Source organism: Magallana gigas, chromosome 7, assembly GCF_963853765.1.
Source record: "Magallana gigas chromosome 7, xbMagGiga1.1, whole genome shotgun sequence".
NCBI classification, from domain to species: domain Eukaryota; kingdom Metazoa; phylum Mollusca; class Bivalvia; order Ostreida; family Ostreidae; genus Magallana; species Magallana gigas.
The window spans coordinates 35,333,811-35,350,938 of NC_088859.1; the positions used below are offsets into that span (position 1 = coordinate 35,333,811).

Below are 17,128 nucleotides of genomic sequence, written 5' to 3' on the forward strand. Positions count from 1 at the left end.
CCCTTAACTACGTAACATATGATAAAATCATTACATTACTTGGATACATTACTGTAAGATAAACATATTTGCTTCTATAGCATTTCACAAAAAATTTCTCAGTAAAGGGCTACAGATAAAAGACTTTAAAGCCCTTTGGTCCCCTAATTTAAGGGGCCAGCCCCTTTTTCTTGATATCAAATGAAAGGTCCTGTAAATATTAACCTTTCTTACATTACATGTCTTAACAAAATATTTTTCAGAAAAGAGATAACAAAGAAAACAAGAAAAAAATACAACATTTTTTAAAACTAAATTTTCGGGTCCAGGCGAGCTTCGGCGCCTTTCAATCCAGTTCAAAATGAAAATAAAATTGCAAATCTACAATCTTTTGTCTACCATTCCATGAAAGTTTGAACTCAATATCTGTTATAGTTTAGGAGAAGTTAGAGGAACAAGCCACCCCTCTAAAAATCGCTAAAACGTCAATATCTCAAAAACGGAAGTGACGTCATCAATATAATAAAAAACCTATAAGGTTCCGATCACTATCTATTATATCTGAAAGTTTCATGAAAATCAGTCGAGTCGTTTCTGAGCAATCGCGTGCACAAAATTTGTAAGAAAAAAAAAGAAAAATAATAATAATAATAATAGGGAAAAAGAAACCGAACGAAAACAATAAGGTCTTCCGTTGGAAACGGAAGACCTTAATAATAGGGAAAAAGAAACCGAACGAAAACAATAAGGTCTTCCGTTGGAAACGGAAGACCTTAATAAGAAAAGTGAAAAAGAAACATTACAATAATAGAAGGGTCTTCCGCTGAAGACGGAAGACCCTAATGATAATGATAATAATAATAATAATAATAATAATAATAAAGATAAGAACCGTTCAAATAACAATAAGTTTTCAAACTGCATACCCCGTGCAAAAAAATCTTTGCGATGTATCTTACACATCTATGATAATATATTTCGGGCAAAAATGATTTTTGTTTTCGTTTAAGGTCAAGATCTAGTAAATGAAAGGTGCCTACAGGTTAATACAAATTAAAATATAAATTCTTTTCATGATAATTCATAACAATAGATTTGTTTCATAGGGTGTACCGGGGCTAAATTGTTTGGTAAACACAATGAAAAATCAGGTTTTAAACTGTCATTATCAATGGAATATGAAGAAATTGAGGAACAAAATTAGTTTTGTCCATTTTTGACTAATAAAATATATCTAGAATGCCTACAGTCTTACCAAAAACGAAATTAAACAAGCTTTTGACTTCCTCTTTAAAATGATGTCAAATTGAATATAGGTATTGGGATTTCTTTTCCCAACATAGAATGTCAAGAAATTGTTAAATATTCTACATAATTCCTTTTAAGTCGTAAAGTACGGGAAAAAGATTCTTCAAATCAATAATGACGTCATAATGATTCTTGCACCAAAAAGACTATCTGGAATCATTTACTAGATCTTGACCTTAATTTATTGTAGGGAATTCCAATATGAATTAATAAGCTCAAGGATTATCAAGCATGCAACAAAACGCATGTTTCTCCTTTTATCTTATTTAGATTTGATTATTGAAAGAAAATATTTTCTTCTCTCTCTATGTGCTCTTCGAATGACACTGCTTTGTCTGAAAAGGAAATAAAAGAACATTATCGATTGATAATGACGAAATGTCGATGAATCATAAAGTTATTTGAAGTATTCATTCCATATTTACACTTTTGATAGTTTTTCCCTTGATATGAACTTTTTTATACCTATTTTGATTATATGTACATTCACTAAAAATTATATAAGACGATTTTTGGTTACAATTAAAACTGCTACTAACGTATTTTATTTTTTCATAGAATCCAGTCGAATATCAACCGTATGATTAAATTGCAATTATTTAAAATGAATAAAATCTAATTCCTAAAAATTGCTTCTCTATAACACTAATGAAACATCATTTATTAATAAGACGCTCTTTCAATACGTAATGGGAAAGGAGGAAAATTGAAAACATTTGGCTGGATCTGGAATCGAACCCGGGACCCTGTAACTCTAGTCAGCTCTACCACTAAGCTATCCAAGCCGATATCCACTCTCCAAATTACCCCAACTACTATATTCCTCCCTCCTTAAATGATCTTCGCCCTCGAAGATCAACCCATGTTCTTCCCCTGGCAGGAGTTAACTTGTCAGTTCCAGGGGTACGTCACGGCACCAAATGTAATAGGAGAGGATGAATATTGAAAACATTTGGCTGGACCGGGAATCGAACCCGGGACCCATGTAACTCTAATCAGGAGCTCTACCACTAAGCTATCCAAGCCGATATTCACGGTCTATATTGCCCCAGCTACTACAAACATATCAGTGTGTTAAAAATTTAAATGAAAAATATCAAAGAATGAACATGGCAAACTGTTTTTGCATGTACCATTTTTGTCAGAGAAGTTCGCGGACTAATTCGATTGTGAGCGTACTATTCGCATGATACCAGCTAAACTTTTCATATTTCATCATGACGTATATTCTAAGAATATGCAAAGATTTTTTTATTTTAAATATACCTTAAAATGTACAGATTAATCATTTTAATAAGATATGCTTCAAGGAGCATGTCGGTTTTTAATTGTTTTATTTTTTGTACGCATTTTTCCTTATTAAGGAAATGTAAAGATCACAATTAGTTATGAATGTAATTTTGTAAACGTTTCAATTAAATTGAAGAATTTCTGGCCGTTTTGTCTCCAAATATGGACGACCAACCAAGGCTAGAAAAATGAGTCAAAACGTTAACGTAAATGGATACCTTGGAACACTTGGCCTTCATTAAATTTTGTGTGCACGCAGAAAATTCTCCGATAGAGACCAAATGGTTCTTAAATGCTGCTATCTTTATAAAAGAAAGGTGTACAATTGGAACCACAATTGGAATTGAAGGTTAGAAAATGAAAATACTGATATCTTGAGCTCTTGCAGCACCCCGATCCCCCATACAGCCCGGATATTGCACACACGGACTTCGCTTTATTTCCTTATCTGAAGTCAAAACTGCGTGGACAGAGATTTTTGGACCTAAATGATCTATGATGTGACACAAAAGACATTATACAGACATTTGACAAATAATTGTGTAATACGTTTTACAAAATGGAAATGGATTGGTCATACACTAAGGAAAGGCAGATCTAACATCACCTGTCAAGCCCTCCAATGGACACCACAAGGGAAGAGGAAAAGGGGAAGGCCAAGACTAACGTGGAGAAGAGTCCTTGAAAAAGAAATGGCCGAAAAAGGACACAACTGGAACACCATCCACCAACTAGCAAAGGACAGAGAGAAGTGGAGAAGAATTGTCTGTGGCCTATGCTCCACAAGGGAGTGAGAAAGGCTTAAGTCAAGTAAGTCACGTTTTACATACGGGGTAATGGCATAAAAAGTGTGGGAACTAAAAGGTGCTTACTTTGAAAAAGAGTGATAGGTTTGAATTGTCTTTCAGTAGTTTGACGTCACCTGACGTCGTGAAAGTATTAAATAGTACTCTGTAAATCTAATTCATGCAAAATAAATATCGATGTATCTTTTGAAAACAACTTCAAAATCAAATGATTTTTTGCATACTTATTTTCAATTGGTAGTCATTTAATAAAACATACGTCATCCTACAAAGTACACAGTAAATTTGTCGTAAATCACTGTGTCCGCGAACTTTTCTAAAAACCCTCGTTGATACATATTAAAATACATACATTCAAAAGTGTTAACATTTATTCCACAGTACCTTGTTCTTGTTCATTATACTTAATGTGTAGATAAATGGGTTTAACGCAGAGTTTATCGGCAGAACGACAACGACAATCCAAGCGTAAACGTCTGATGAAATATTGACGCCTCCCAATGCCAATAAGCCTTACAAACAAAACATTAGAGAAATAACAAAGTTAAAATGGTAACAAAATTTTAGCATATGAATTTATGCTGTATTAAAAAGCGGCTTTCCTTTTCTTAATAAAAGTAAAATCAGAATGTTTATTTAATTTAAAAAAAGAAGTATACCTATTAGTACAATTGGTATCCAACAAAATGCGTCTGATAACACTACATAGGACAATGACTTGAAGACAGCAATCTCTCTCTTTGTTGTATCATTCGTTACATTACTTCCAATGCGTTTTACTTCAGCAAAAATAAGTATTTGTCCAAGAACAACAGCAATGAAAACTAATAGGTTAAATACAATAAAAACCAATGTAGAATATTCCCAACCGGAGAACATATCTGTTGTTAAAGGCAACGATATGCAAACCGTAGACCTGCTATAGAAATCCGAGTAGAAAAACAAGGGAGCTGTTGCAATACCAACAGCAAATAGCCATACAGTGATTGCTGCACATGTGCCACATTTCTGGGTTTTAAGGTTTGCACTTGAAAATGGATATTTAAATGCTATAAATCTTTCTGCAGTTATCAAGAAAACGAAAAGAACGGAGGCCTCGCTAGATATTGTTGCCAATAATCCAGCTGCAGTACATATGTTACTGAATCGCCACTTACTGTCGTTCAATCCATACTTATTTCGGTATTCTAAGTCCGCTACTGCGATAATGAACAAATATATTCCCATCAATAAATCTGAAATGCTTAGATTCAAAATTAATAAGGTTTGTGACGTCGCGCTTCCCTTGAAGTAAATTTTCAGTCGGTAATAAATAACGAAAATATTACCACCGAAGGAAAATAGTGCCATATACCAGATCATCTGTGCCAAAACCCCAACACTTATCAATTGTTCACATGTCGATATACGATCACGAGGAGAGATGCATTTCTCAACGTCAACTGTCGAAGGTCTAACACAACAGATGATGTACGAATCTGTCCGCAACCTTTCCAAATTACACAAGCCTTCAAACATCGATTTGGAGACAACTAACTCATTTCCATGAATGTATAGAGACTTCAGTTCCCCCAGACTTTCAAAAGCATTGCGCTCAAGCGTCTTCATTGCATTCTCAGATAAATCAAGAATTTGGAGATGTTTTAAAGCAGCGAAAAGAGATGCACCTAGGTGTACTATTTTGTTTCCAGTAAGATTAAGTTTTTTTAGGGAACTTAAATTTTCCATCGCTAATCTGTGTATTGTACGTACATTGTTGAAAGCTAAATTTAATGTATGTAAAGAAGGAAGAGAGAAAAAGGTAAAAGGATCAAGTTGTTCTATTTTATTGTGCTCCATGTTTAGCTCTATTAGTCTGTTTAAACCCTCAAACATGTCTAAAGATAACTTTTCTATTGAATTATAGCCTAAATCAAGATACGTTATTATTTTCATGGATTTTGAGAAATAGTTATTTGTATTTGAAATGTTGTTATCCCTCAAATCTAGTTTAATCAATGCTTTCAAAAAATAAAGAGATCCAGGCTGAATACTTCGTATCTCGTTACCCGTTAGATCCAAGAGAGCAAGATTGGTTTCATTGGAATCATCATGATATTTGTTGTCATAAAAATACATTTCGTTTATTTTATTATTTTTTAGATTTAAAAAGCGAAGGGTTGGAATTTGTTTCAGAAAACTAAGGTCTAAATAATGAATCATGTTGTTTGATACGTTAAAATACAATAAATTTGGAAGGTTTTTAAAGGAAATGTCTGCTGCTATGAAAGTTATATAATTAAATGAAATGTCTAATTTTTGCAAATGTCTGGAACCTAAGTGTTCTAAAATATCCCTTAGAGAAGTATTTTTGTCAAGAGATGCAGATAAATTCAGATTGACAAGATATCTGAACGCTTCCAAACGTTGAATGTCAAAGTTGTGAAAACTTAATATTTCAAGTGACCTTGCCTCATCAGTAACGTCTATGATGGAACTACATTTGAAGATCAAATCATGGCATTGGCAATGAGCCGGACATACATGTACAATTGGGACTCCTATGATAAAACTTTTTTTTTTGCAAAACGTTTCATCTTCATCCTCAGGACAATTGCTGATATTGTTGCAAAGCTTTTGACTCGAAATACAACTTCCATCAATGCACTGGAACTGGGAAAGATCACATGGGTCTTTATCTGAGTAAAAAGTATAAACTAGGTATGAAGTATATCTTTTCGTTTAAAAATGTATAACATTACAAAAACATATGAACAACATAAATATCTCTGGAAAATTCAATTGTGATACTAAAATTAAAATACAAAACACCAAATTTTACAACCTTTGCAAATTCCGATTTCTTGGAATATGGTGTGGATTTTTAGAACGCTATCCGATTTAGATGTGTAGTTTGCTTGTATCATAACCTGCAAAGGAATTCTCATTAAACTCTAAGTAATAAATACGAGTTAAAAATATTGTAGTAAAAATAAAACGCATTGCAAGCAATTCGTCAATTCAAATAGTTTTTATTTCAAGATCAAAAGGTTTCAGATGACATAAATTACAGTACTGTTGTAATTTAAAAACGATTCAGAAAATTTGGATCTTTCATAACTTCTGCAGGGACATGATTACGGTTTACATTTTGAACAATTTGGGCAGGCATTCCACAGTCCTTGTTTGGTCATTTGCAACAATTTTGGCAGGCATTCCGCAATTCATGTTTGGTATTTAATTTCCATTTTTTTCTAAATTTAAAATTTGTTTTTCCTTTTCAAAATTTTAAGCTGAAATACGTCGCAAGTAAAAATTCAGTTTACAGCTACTTATTGATACCATGAAGGGCTGTCCTACCATGAACGCGGTGTCTATGGGTGTCTGGAAAGTGGTGGACTTAACATCGTCGGAGTCTATGTTCAGATGTTGAAATACCGGTACTTTCCTCTCTTCCAATAACATCGTTCCGTTAGTAATAAACGCTTCAATGTGACTATTTCTTCCAGAGTACGATATACTAAGGCAACTGTATTCCGTTGATGGTGGCTGGGGTGCACTATATAGAATTGATATGTCTTCCAAACTCCAGTTCACGTCAATTGTTTTATCAGGAAACACAAATGCTTTTCCTTAATAGTAAAAATTAAGTAATTAAATAGTACTTTTAATACGTATAATCTATACATTATTTCATATAGAAAATAAAAATAGAAAATATTATGTGTTATATGACGTAAAGAAATCATGAAAGTTATTTTTTACTGTCACATGAAAACATGTTCTGAAAAAAAAGCCTTTTAATTTGATATGACTTGCAGGTACGTGGATGTTTAACTTTCTTAAGGTAAATGTAATTCAACAATATAAGTTGTGAAATGCAGTTTCATCTAACATACATGTCCAAAGCCAACTTTGTTTATGATATCGTCGATATCGCATACAAAATGACGATATCGACAACGATATTGACATTTATAAAAAGCAGGCCAATTATGATGTCGACATCAACAATATCGTATACAACTTGACGATATCGACATCGTAATCGACATTTATAAAATGCAGTACCAATTATGATGTCGATATTGATTATATCAAACAAAAAATGGGGATATCGATATCGTCATACACTTATAAAGTTGCTGAATACTGAAAGCTTTAGTATGAATTTGGCAAATCAGTATTGACACAATATCGTCGAAATCGACACCACAAAAAGCAACAGAAATACGTAAATAACTTCAATACGATGTAATTTAACTATTTGAAGATGATATCGAAACTATTTCGTCAATATGGACAAAAAGTATAGATAAGCCTAGTACCAAAGGGAATAAAATTGATTACCTTAAGCACATATGCGAATCGATACGATATCGTCGATATGAGCTATATCGACGTTAAATATAAATAGCTTTAGTTGTGTACAATAAAAAATCGATATCGATATGATATCGTCGATATCGACGATATCAACGTTTAATATGGACAGCTTACGTTGTGGACAAAGTGAAATCGATATCGACGTTATATATTGACAACTGCAGTTATGGACAAAAGAAAATCGGAACTGATACAATGTTGTCGATATCGATAACAAGGTAAAACAGCAGCAATGTCAAATAACGTATAAATGTTGGCATTGATCGTTTGGAAAATGTTATATATACTTGCGGAAAAAAGAAACTGTGCATTATAAAATTTAGTATAATTTTTCTATATCTATTGTTTGTATTTATAAAATTTAAACAATTGATAATGGTAATATTTTTGACAATATCGGATGGTAACCGTCCGGGTGCACGGACCTTTTCATGGTTAGTAAGCACCTGTTGTTTATTGAAGAATTTGTACGCACTAGTTTTACTGGCCAATACTGTTTTGAATAAGAGTTGTAAAGGATTTTTTTTTTGTTAAGGCAATCACTTTAGTTTTAACAAAATTTACCCTTATGCCATGCCACGACTCAACGAAAACCAACGTAATAGTGCTGTTGGGATGCTACAAGCTGGAATGGCACAAAATACTGTAGCAAGACACTTTGGAGTTCATCGAAACACCATCCAGTCGTTATGGAGACGTTTTCGACAATCTGGCAACACTCAGGATCGACCGCGCTCTGGGCGACCTCGTGTGACGTCACGTCAACAGGACAACCACATTAGATTTGTGCATCTGAGAAATTGTTTCCAGACAGCAAGTTTGACTGCCCGTAGCATTCCAGGGCTTCGACCAGTTAGTCCAAGAACTGTGCGTTATCGTCTGCGCTAGCAAACATCAGACCGAGACGTCCAGCGGTACACCCAATACTGCTTCAACGTCATCGTATCGCCAGACTAGCGTGGTGCACACGACATCTGCGATTCAGAATACAGGATTGAGCCAATATTCTGTTCACTGATGAATCCAGATTTCATTTAGATAGCAGTGACGGCCGTTGTAGGGTGTATCGTCGCGTTGGGTAGCGTTACCAGGACGCTTGTGTTGTGCAACGTCGACAATTTGGTGGAGGTAGCGTTATGGTATGGGGTGGAATATCATCACGTGGAAGGACCCCTCTACAAATTGTCAATGGAAATCTCACCGGCGTACGCTATCGAGATGAAATTATCCAGCGTCATGTGATACCCTTCATACAGAGACATCAAAATCACATAACTCTGCAGCAAAAAAACGCAAGGCAACACGTTGCACGTGTAGTCAGGGACTTGTTTGTTCAACAGAATGTTGATGTCTTGCCTTGGCCAGCTGTTTCCTCCAATTTGTCGCCGATCGAGCACGTCTGGGATGAAATGGAAAGACGTTTACACCGTTTACCAAATCAGCCAGTGATTTTGGCTGATTTAGGTCAGGCTTTAACCAACATCTGGAACAACATCCCTCAAGCATTTCTGAACACTTTAGTGGCATCAATGAGGCGTCGCTGTCAAGCATGCGCAAACGCAAATGGTGGTCACACGCGTTATTAATTTTGGTAATTCAATTTCAAATAACAGTGACTTTCGAGTGTGCTGAAATTGACGTTACTCGACGCTGACATTAATGTCTTATGAGATGTTGTTACGAATACATGTGTTAACAGTATTACAAAAAATAAAATTTGTTCATTGTAATTTTTAAATGTTTTTTCATATATTAAATAATGCACAGTTTATCTTTTCCGATAGTATATAGTAATAATGCGATATCGATACAATAAAGTGCTCAGTACAGATATGCATTTGAGTACATACTATTGAAATAAGTGAATTGACATGGTTATAATATCATCGATATTGATACTACAATACTTCATCGTGTCTTTGATATGACTCTCATCTAATGAAGGAAAGAGACGGTAAATTGATAAAACTTGACCGCAAACATACATTTTATTAAGTATTCAATAGAAAAATTCACATCTTTGTTTAAATATAGAAATTACTTTCAATTGTGTATGCTTCTGCCATTTCAGTAAGCAAGTTTACGTGACATGAAATATTCAAGATTATGTACCTTGGGTTTGAATTACAAGAAAAAACTTTTAAGAAATAGAGGTTGTATTACCAGTGTTTTTATTAACTTTTCGACGCCACTTTAAGCCGTTCTTCCATGGTTTCCACCCACACGTATTGTCAACAAATGTGCACGTCAAATTCCCACGTTCTGTAAACATTGATAAACTATTATGCTTTGTACAGAGTAAAAATAATCCAATGAATATACTTGACATAAACAATAGATACAACATAACCTATTTTTTATTGATCGTTTACGTTTACAAAAAAGATCAAATTTTGGAAATCTTTAAACAAAGGGTGAGATACAAGCTGGAAGTTTAAATTTAAAGAAAAAAGTTCAATTGTTAAATAGCAAAAACTGTCGTGTTTTTATGAACATACATGTAGAAATAAAACTCATTTACAACAAGTTTTTCTTTCAGGGGACTTGTTTTGTTCATTTTCGGCAATTGATAACCTAATATCAAAATTGAAGTGAAATAATTTAACTCGTGCGTTTACACAAGTATAGTTTTTAATTTTGAAACCGTCAATTGAACTTAATCTCTAGACTTCGATAATTTACACGACGGCAAGGATAACTCGTTATATCTTTTTTGAAGTATCATACCACATTCATCAAGATTACAAGGCTTCCATTTATTTTCAACAACACATCCTGGTTTAGCGTAGCGTTCTTTGTGGAAACTACATTTTCCATTTGCGCAGGGATCAAATGAAATTGTTTCATTTCGAAACCCGGCGTAGTAGTTATGAAAAAAACATTCCAGGGCTGCAATGAACAATATAAACAACCATAGATTACCATAAAATTATACTGCTTTTAAATTGATTGGATTTTTACAATTTTTCCCAACTCCATGAAAGAATATTTGAGTTTGAAACCTACCACAATTCCTTTCGTCTGAAAAATCAGGACAGTCTATATTCACATCACAAAATCCGGATTTGTTAACACACAAGCCGTCATTGAAACAAGGAAAACAACCTAGAACCACAAATTAGAATTATCGAGTACCATTAGTGTTTTCAAATTCAGTAAGATATAAGACTTACACAATTGACAATTACATGATTTTACCTTGACAGGATCCTTCTCGAACACGAATGTATTTTACTTCTGCAAATTTTGAAAAGGCTGGTAAGGAAACAGAAGAAATTGAAACCTAAATTCAAGGGAGAAAAAAAGATTTGTATCCTGTATATTTTATATTGTAACTCTTTTAAAACCAAAGCTGTCCAAATTGATTTCAAACCTGATACTCTTTTGCTTCTGGGCGAATATTTACGTTCACAAACTTCCATTCATTGCTTTCAGAAAGAAGAGTCAAAGTCTGGGACGCTGTTTTTAATTCTAACTTAAGGTTCTTGGTACGATATTCAAGCTGTAAACAACTTCCGGTAGACACAGGTCGTAGATAAGGGAGCTTTAAACTAGTTTCTATTGACGAGGTATTTGGTAAAAGAGGCTCAATCCTTAGAATGTAGTTATTTTCTGAACCTTTGATTAAAGAGAAGTACATTGGCTTTATTGGCTGACTGAACAACATTTCCTACTTTTATATTAGTAACTTTCTTTACTGTTTTATGTTGTTTATGTTTATGAAATGAAAAAAAAAATCATGTCTAACTAAACAAGATAACTTCAATTAAAATTTAACAAATTATTGTTTAACATTATTTAGAACATTAATCATTAAACTAGTATATTTTTTACACATACTTGATTTAAATTACCTTTAAAGTGTTCTAAAAATACGTTATTTAAAATTTAAAAAATGCAAAATTTACGTTTACCTGTTTTGTTGTTATTTACCATTTTTGTACTATTACTTAATTGAATTCCAAACGTTTTATTTTCCCCATTCCACTCAAAGGATGCTGAAATAAAGTGTAAAATGTATTAAATGTGTTGATTTATAAGTTTGCCATCAATTGCATTTGACATTCAAATTATCTTTAAATATTATTAGCTGTTGTACATCACTACGATTACGGCCAACAACATCAAAAGGCCCGTAGGCCACATCGCTCACCTGAGCAACAATAGCCATAATGAAATCTGATTTTGGGGTAATATATAATATATCTGACAATGTAGTAGAATAAAGATAAACGATTTTTGAAATGTTCTTCAGATATTATTATGTTGAACAGTGAGCCACTTTTGAACAGGATGATTTCAAAGCCATATCACATAAGAGTATTACAGTTATCAAGAAGACTTAAATTAATCAAACATCTATAAACCTACACCAAACTTTGAGACCCTAATGGGGCCAAAAATTGTCCAGGTTCTAAGCAATTGGGAATCAATAACATCTCAAGATTCTCGCATTTTAGCAAATCTATGTTTTTATAACATTAAGTTTACAAGAATAATTCAATTTTTACCTATGTAAAAATTGTCCCTTCCCACATTGTGGCCCCACCCTACCACTGGAGGTCATGATTAAAACTAATCCCTATTGTTGCCCTACCGCCCCCCCCCCCCCCGGGATCATGGTTTGAACAAATTTGAATCCAAACTACCTGAGGATGCTTCCACACAAGTTAAAGCTTTCCAGCCAACTGGTTTTTGACAAGAATATTTTTAAAGATTTTTCTCTATTAATCTATTTTTATAATTAAAGACATCTCACCAATAAACAACAAAACGCCTGCATCAGAGTAACTGCCTATAGTTTTGGTATTTGAACGCGTGTGAGATGATGTCCGTAGACTATAACTGAATTTCATCTGATAAATAATTATTGCAAAGTAAATTAAAAATCTACTTTCATTTTCAATAAACAAGCCCGAAATAGCAAAAAATGATAGTAATTAAGGTGGTGAACACGCTTTGGCGGATCCAAATCAATGGAAGTTTGAATTGAAATATATGTTTGCAATGAAATAACAATTAATGATTATGTAAAGAGTAAATGTACATGTATTTACTGGAAACTTATTTAAGGTACACATATAAATTAAGACTTGAAAGATATTGAAATAATATAATGAATAAATTCGTTTCTTTAGTGTGCGATTTTAGTTCTGATGGATAGACGCTTATAAAAGAAGCACGACCTCTGGTGAGAAAATCAGATAAACTGTTAAGAATAAGATACCCAAGGACGCGGGTTGACAGGACAAGTCATCACAGTCTGATACCTTGAATCAGCAATTTATGGTTACTAGTAATTTTTAAAAGTGGTTAATTTGATACGATATTAGTTTTAGTACATTTTTTTCAGAACGAGTGCTGAGGAACGCGATTAGACTAATAAGCGCCATAGCGGAAAACGATGGCGTATTAACCATTGGGTAGATACTTTATGTTTGACAACTTTGGTTTAAAATATGCAAATAGATATGCATATACTGGTGTTTTATTTATTTCATACATTTTTTAAAACGACAGAGTGGTAGTAAACCTTAAACATTATGTGTATACAATGAACAAAGGGCAAGAGCATACAATGCCTTGCAAATCCTTCGCACCAAAAATGTTCAAATGACTAACGTACATAAAAAAGAATTTTACATTTGAAATGGTACATTAGTACATGTATAATATAAAAGTCAGATCATTCTCTGAAAAATTAACAAATATACATTTATAATTTGTACTTATCTCATTTAAAGGGACATGGTCACAATTTTGATCAAATTCATTTTTCTATTTTTAGTGTATAGGCTGATTTAGAATTGCATATCTAAAGATTTACCAAGCAAAATACAGTGCTTCCAAATCCTTTTCATGTAGACAAGGCTCGTGCCTTGTTTTTGTTTACATTTGTTCAATATACCGGTAAAGTTTTTTTCAAGCTGATTTCTCTCTGTTTTAATTCGTTTTAGGCATAAATTAATAGTTCCAAGCGTTTATCATATTCATTTTGGGTCTAAAACTGGAATTTTTCACTAATCGTAAGTAAAGCTTTGTTACATTATAATGAATTGTGAGCTCTGAATCTCGCTTACAATAGGACGGCTGACACTCAAATTTTGGTTGATCATTATATATACCTCACTAAAGCAATGTAAACAATAAAAACGGGATAATTATTATGACAAAAATTGTGACCATGTCCTTTTAAATATGTTTTATCAGTTTATTTTCTAAACATTAACACCATGACCTCATATTTGTGTAAGCGCTATTTTTATGCGACATTGTGTGTACAGAACATTGCGTATTTTTTATCGTTATCTAGAGCCTATTAGATATTCTTTTTAAAAAAAATCTTATATAAAAATGATTTACCTAAAACCACAGTTATATAGAAATAAAAAGACGGCTAAGATGCGAACACCCTCTTATCCGATAAGGATAGTCTACAATCCTTCACCAAACTCACTGAGCTACGGGGATACAATACCAGTACTGTGAATAGGTTTGATTGTTTGAAAGTTATTAATAATTTAATAAAAGTGCATTGTTTCTGGTGAAAACCACGAATTTTGAGCCATTATTGGTCTAGACTCCATTTTAATAAATCAATAATAAAAATGAATAAAAACTTATTCTTTGAATAAAAGTACCTTTAAGATTGAGTCAAGACCCATCCATACCTAAAATTTGCAATTTAGAAGAGTAAAGATTTTGGCATAAAACGCTGTATAAATTTGGAAACCCATATCTTTCGTGTTTAAAGAATGAAAGCATATGTTTGACTCATGCCATGTCATTTATACTGTAAACAATGCTTACGAGCCAAAAATTAATATTTTGACTGAAATTGAAAATAGTTCGTCTTTATTGCTCCGAGTGGGGGATATACAACGCCTTGTACGCCCCTGTCCTTTTCTTTTTTACGTCTATATTGGTAAATGATGTATGCATATGACGGGGAAGTAGAATGGTGAAGGGCGTTTTTTTCCTTCAAAACAGTCCTGTATCCGCGATGTTACACTAAATTCCGATTGACGGACTCACTGGTTTGAAATTCAACTAAAAAGTTTGATAAGTTGAATGGGGAGGGGCGGCAATTTTTTTTTCAAAAACAGTCTTTTATCTCAAATTCTTTTTTGGTACAGTATCAAAATTTATAGTGAAAAAAAATGGGGAATAAGATGGAGCAACTGCTTATTTGGTTCAGGTGTAAAAAACAATTTCTAATTTAAAAAATGTTCACCTAGATATATTTGATTGTTACAATACAAATTTACAAAAGGGTAATTTCTGATTATATTAAGTTTGAAATATTTCAAAAAACGATAAGAAAAAAACAATTAATCCTTAAGTTTAGGTGGTATCGAACCCACAACCTAAAAACCCAAATTCTATAAAGTTACCAAATGTCTTGTGCTCTAACCACTGAGCCAGTTCATTCATAATAAAATGCGTTGTTCAAATGCTATATATATAGGAGATGTTGGACACGAATTTACAGTCTTCTTTTATTTTTCTAAAACGTTCAATTGCTGGTTTGTTTTAGTATAGTGGGCCATCTCTCCACATTTATGTTGATTAAAATCGGTTTAAATTCCATTAAACCACATTTAGACTATGAAAAAATATGGAGCTCAGATCCACTCTATAAAAGAAAAAGCACTGAAGCTATAAAAATGACATAATTTGGAAGTTTTGACACGCATACGACAGTTTAAATCAACCTATTGCAAGTATTTAAAACACTTGTTTTTTAATTATTTTAAAAAAGTATCAGATTTAATGATATTTTAATTTTGCATTATCTAATCATTCCTCATATGGGCATCTTACACGCATGTGGACATTTATTCACCGATTTTCTTTGACCTAAAGAACACAAGTTTGATATACGATGCACCAGATAAGTAAATAACGATCTACGGGTTTGAAATTACATTAAAAAAATGTTTGCTTCTTTTTTCCAGTCAGCTTCAACAAAAGGAATTAAGGCCACGTAAATGTATATATCATTCATTTTAGCAAATTTATCCATGCCAGCTCCTTTATATACCCAGCAATGCTGTTTTTAAGCGAAAATATGGTTCTACAAAGTAAGCATTGTATCATTTAGATGTGAAGAATGTTATTTCCCGCGCTTGCACGAGATAGCATCTAGTTTTAACGAAAAATTGCCCCTTCCCCCACTTTGTGGCCCCATCCTATTCCTGGGGATTATGATTTGAACAAACTTGACTTTACTTCATCTGAGGTAGCTTCCACACAAGTTACAGCTTTTCTGGCCAACTGGTTTTTGAAAAGATTTTAAAAGTTTTTTTCTTTATTTTTCCTATGAAAAAATTCAACCCCTCTTTATGGCCCCGCACTACCCCAGGGATCATTATTTGAACAAACTTGAATTTATTTTACCTGAGGGTTCTTTGACACAATTGCAAGTAACAGCTTTTCAGGCCCCTGGGGCATAAAACTTAGATGAGCTCACTTTTGATCCCAGTCTCACTTTAACAAAAGGAACATATAATGAAAAACTGAGACTGAGATCAAAAGTGATCTCGTCTAGTTTTTATAGCCCCAGGGCCTTGTCAACTGGATTTTGAGATGACGATTTTTAACGATTTTTTTTATATATTTTATTATTTAACACTTGAACTTGAACCTGAGGATTCGTCCACACAAGCTTTAATTATTCTGGCCAATGGGTTTTTGAGAAGAAGATGTTTTGAAAGATACCAACAATTTTTTAGTATTCTTAATTTTCTCCTTTTGAAAAAGGGTTTGGCCCTTTATCTTAACACACCTGAATTTCCTACACCTGAGAATGCTTTGTGAAGTTCGGTTAAAATCGGCGCAGTGGTTCAGGAGAAGAAGTCGAAAATGTAAAAAGTTTACAGACAGACAAACGAACGCCGGACAAAAAGTGATCAGAATAGCTCACTTGAGCTTTCAGCTCAGGTGAGCTAAAATTGCTGGGATACTTGCCTTCGAAGCAGAATGGAATATCGCAGGGGTCCTTTTTAATATGCTTGACTTGCCTCAATGTAAAGCCTGGTCCCCTATCACCGAAGAAACCACTTTCACGAATCCTTCCGCGAGGAAGAAAAGGGACGGATCGGTATATTTTTAAGTATTCAACAAAACACCAAGGACTAGTGTGACCATCCGGATTTCTACAGTAGTTTTCCTTTAACATACTGTTATTATAAGTATTGAACTGTCTTTGCACAAGTTGATGTTTCCATGACAGACAAGGACCTCCTGAAGAAGACATACTTTTTGTACCTTCGTATTTTAATCCGTTTTCGTCCTCCTTGCATTCCTTTGCTAAGTACAAAAAAACGTGTTTTTGATGAAGTGGCAATTCAACCCGAATAAAACAGATGCTGACTGTA

General features: G+C 33.4%; 1 protein-coding gene across 1 annotated transcript in view; it reads right to left on the minus strand.

The window, feature by feature from the left end:
* Window positions 1–825: 825 nt before the first annotated feature.
* Window positions 826–17,128, minus strand: part of LOC105341989 (relaxin receptor 1) — a 21,358-nt gene continuing 5,055 nt past the window's right edge. Inside the window, exons 2-13 of the mRNA XM_034458134.2 lie at window positions 16,719–17,060; window positions 11,663–11,746; window positions 11,122–11,366; window positions 10,947–11,031; window positions 10,755–10,853; window positions 10,476–10,637; window positions 9,912–10,010; window positions 6,723–6,994; window positions 6,208–6,292; window positions 4,043–6,061; window positions 3,768–3,895; window positions 826–1,622 (exon numbers count right to left, since the gene is read on the minus strand). Of these exons, the coding sequence (XP_034314025.2) occupies window positions 1,593–1,622; window positions 3,768–3,895; window positions 4,043–6,061; window positions 6,208–6,292; window positions 6,723–6,994; window positions 9,912–10,010; window positions 10,476–10,637; window positions 10,755–10,853; window positions 10,947–11,031; window positions 11,122–11,366; window positions 11,663–11,746; window positions 16,719–17,060 (3,650 nt within the window). The 3' untranslated portion in view covers window positions 826–1,592. The remainder of the gene's footprint in view (window positions 1,623–3,767; window positions 3,896–4,042; window positions 6,062–6,207; window positions 6,293–6,722; window positions 6,995–9,911; window positions 10,011–10,475; window positions 10,638–10,754; window positions 10,854–10,946; window positions 11,032–11,121; window positions 11,367–11,662; window positions 11,747–16,718; window positions 17,061–17,128) is intronic.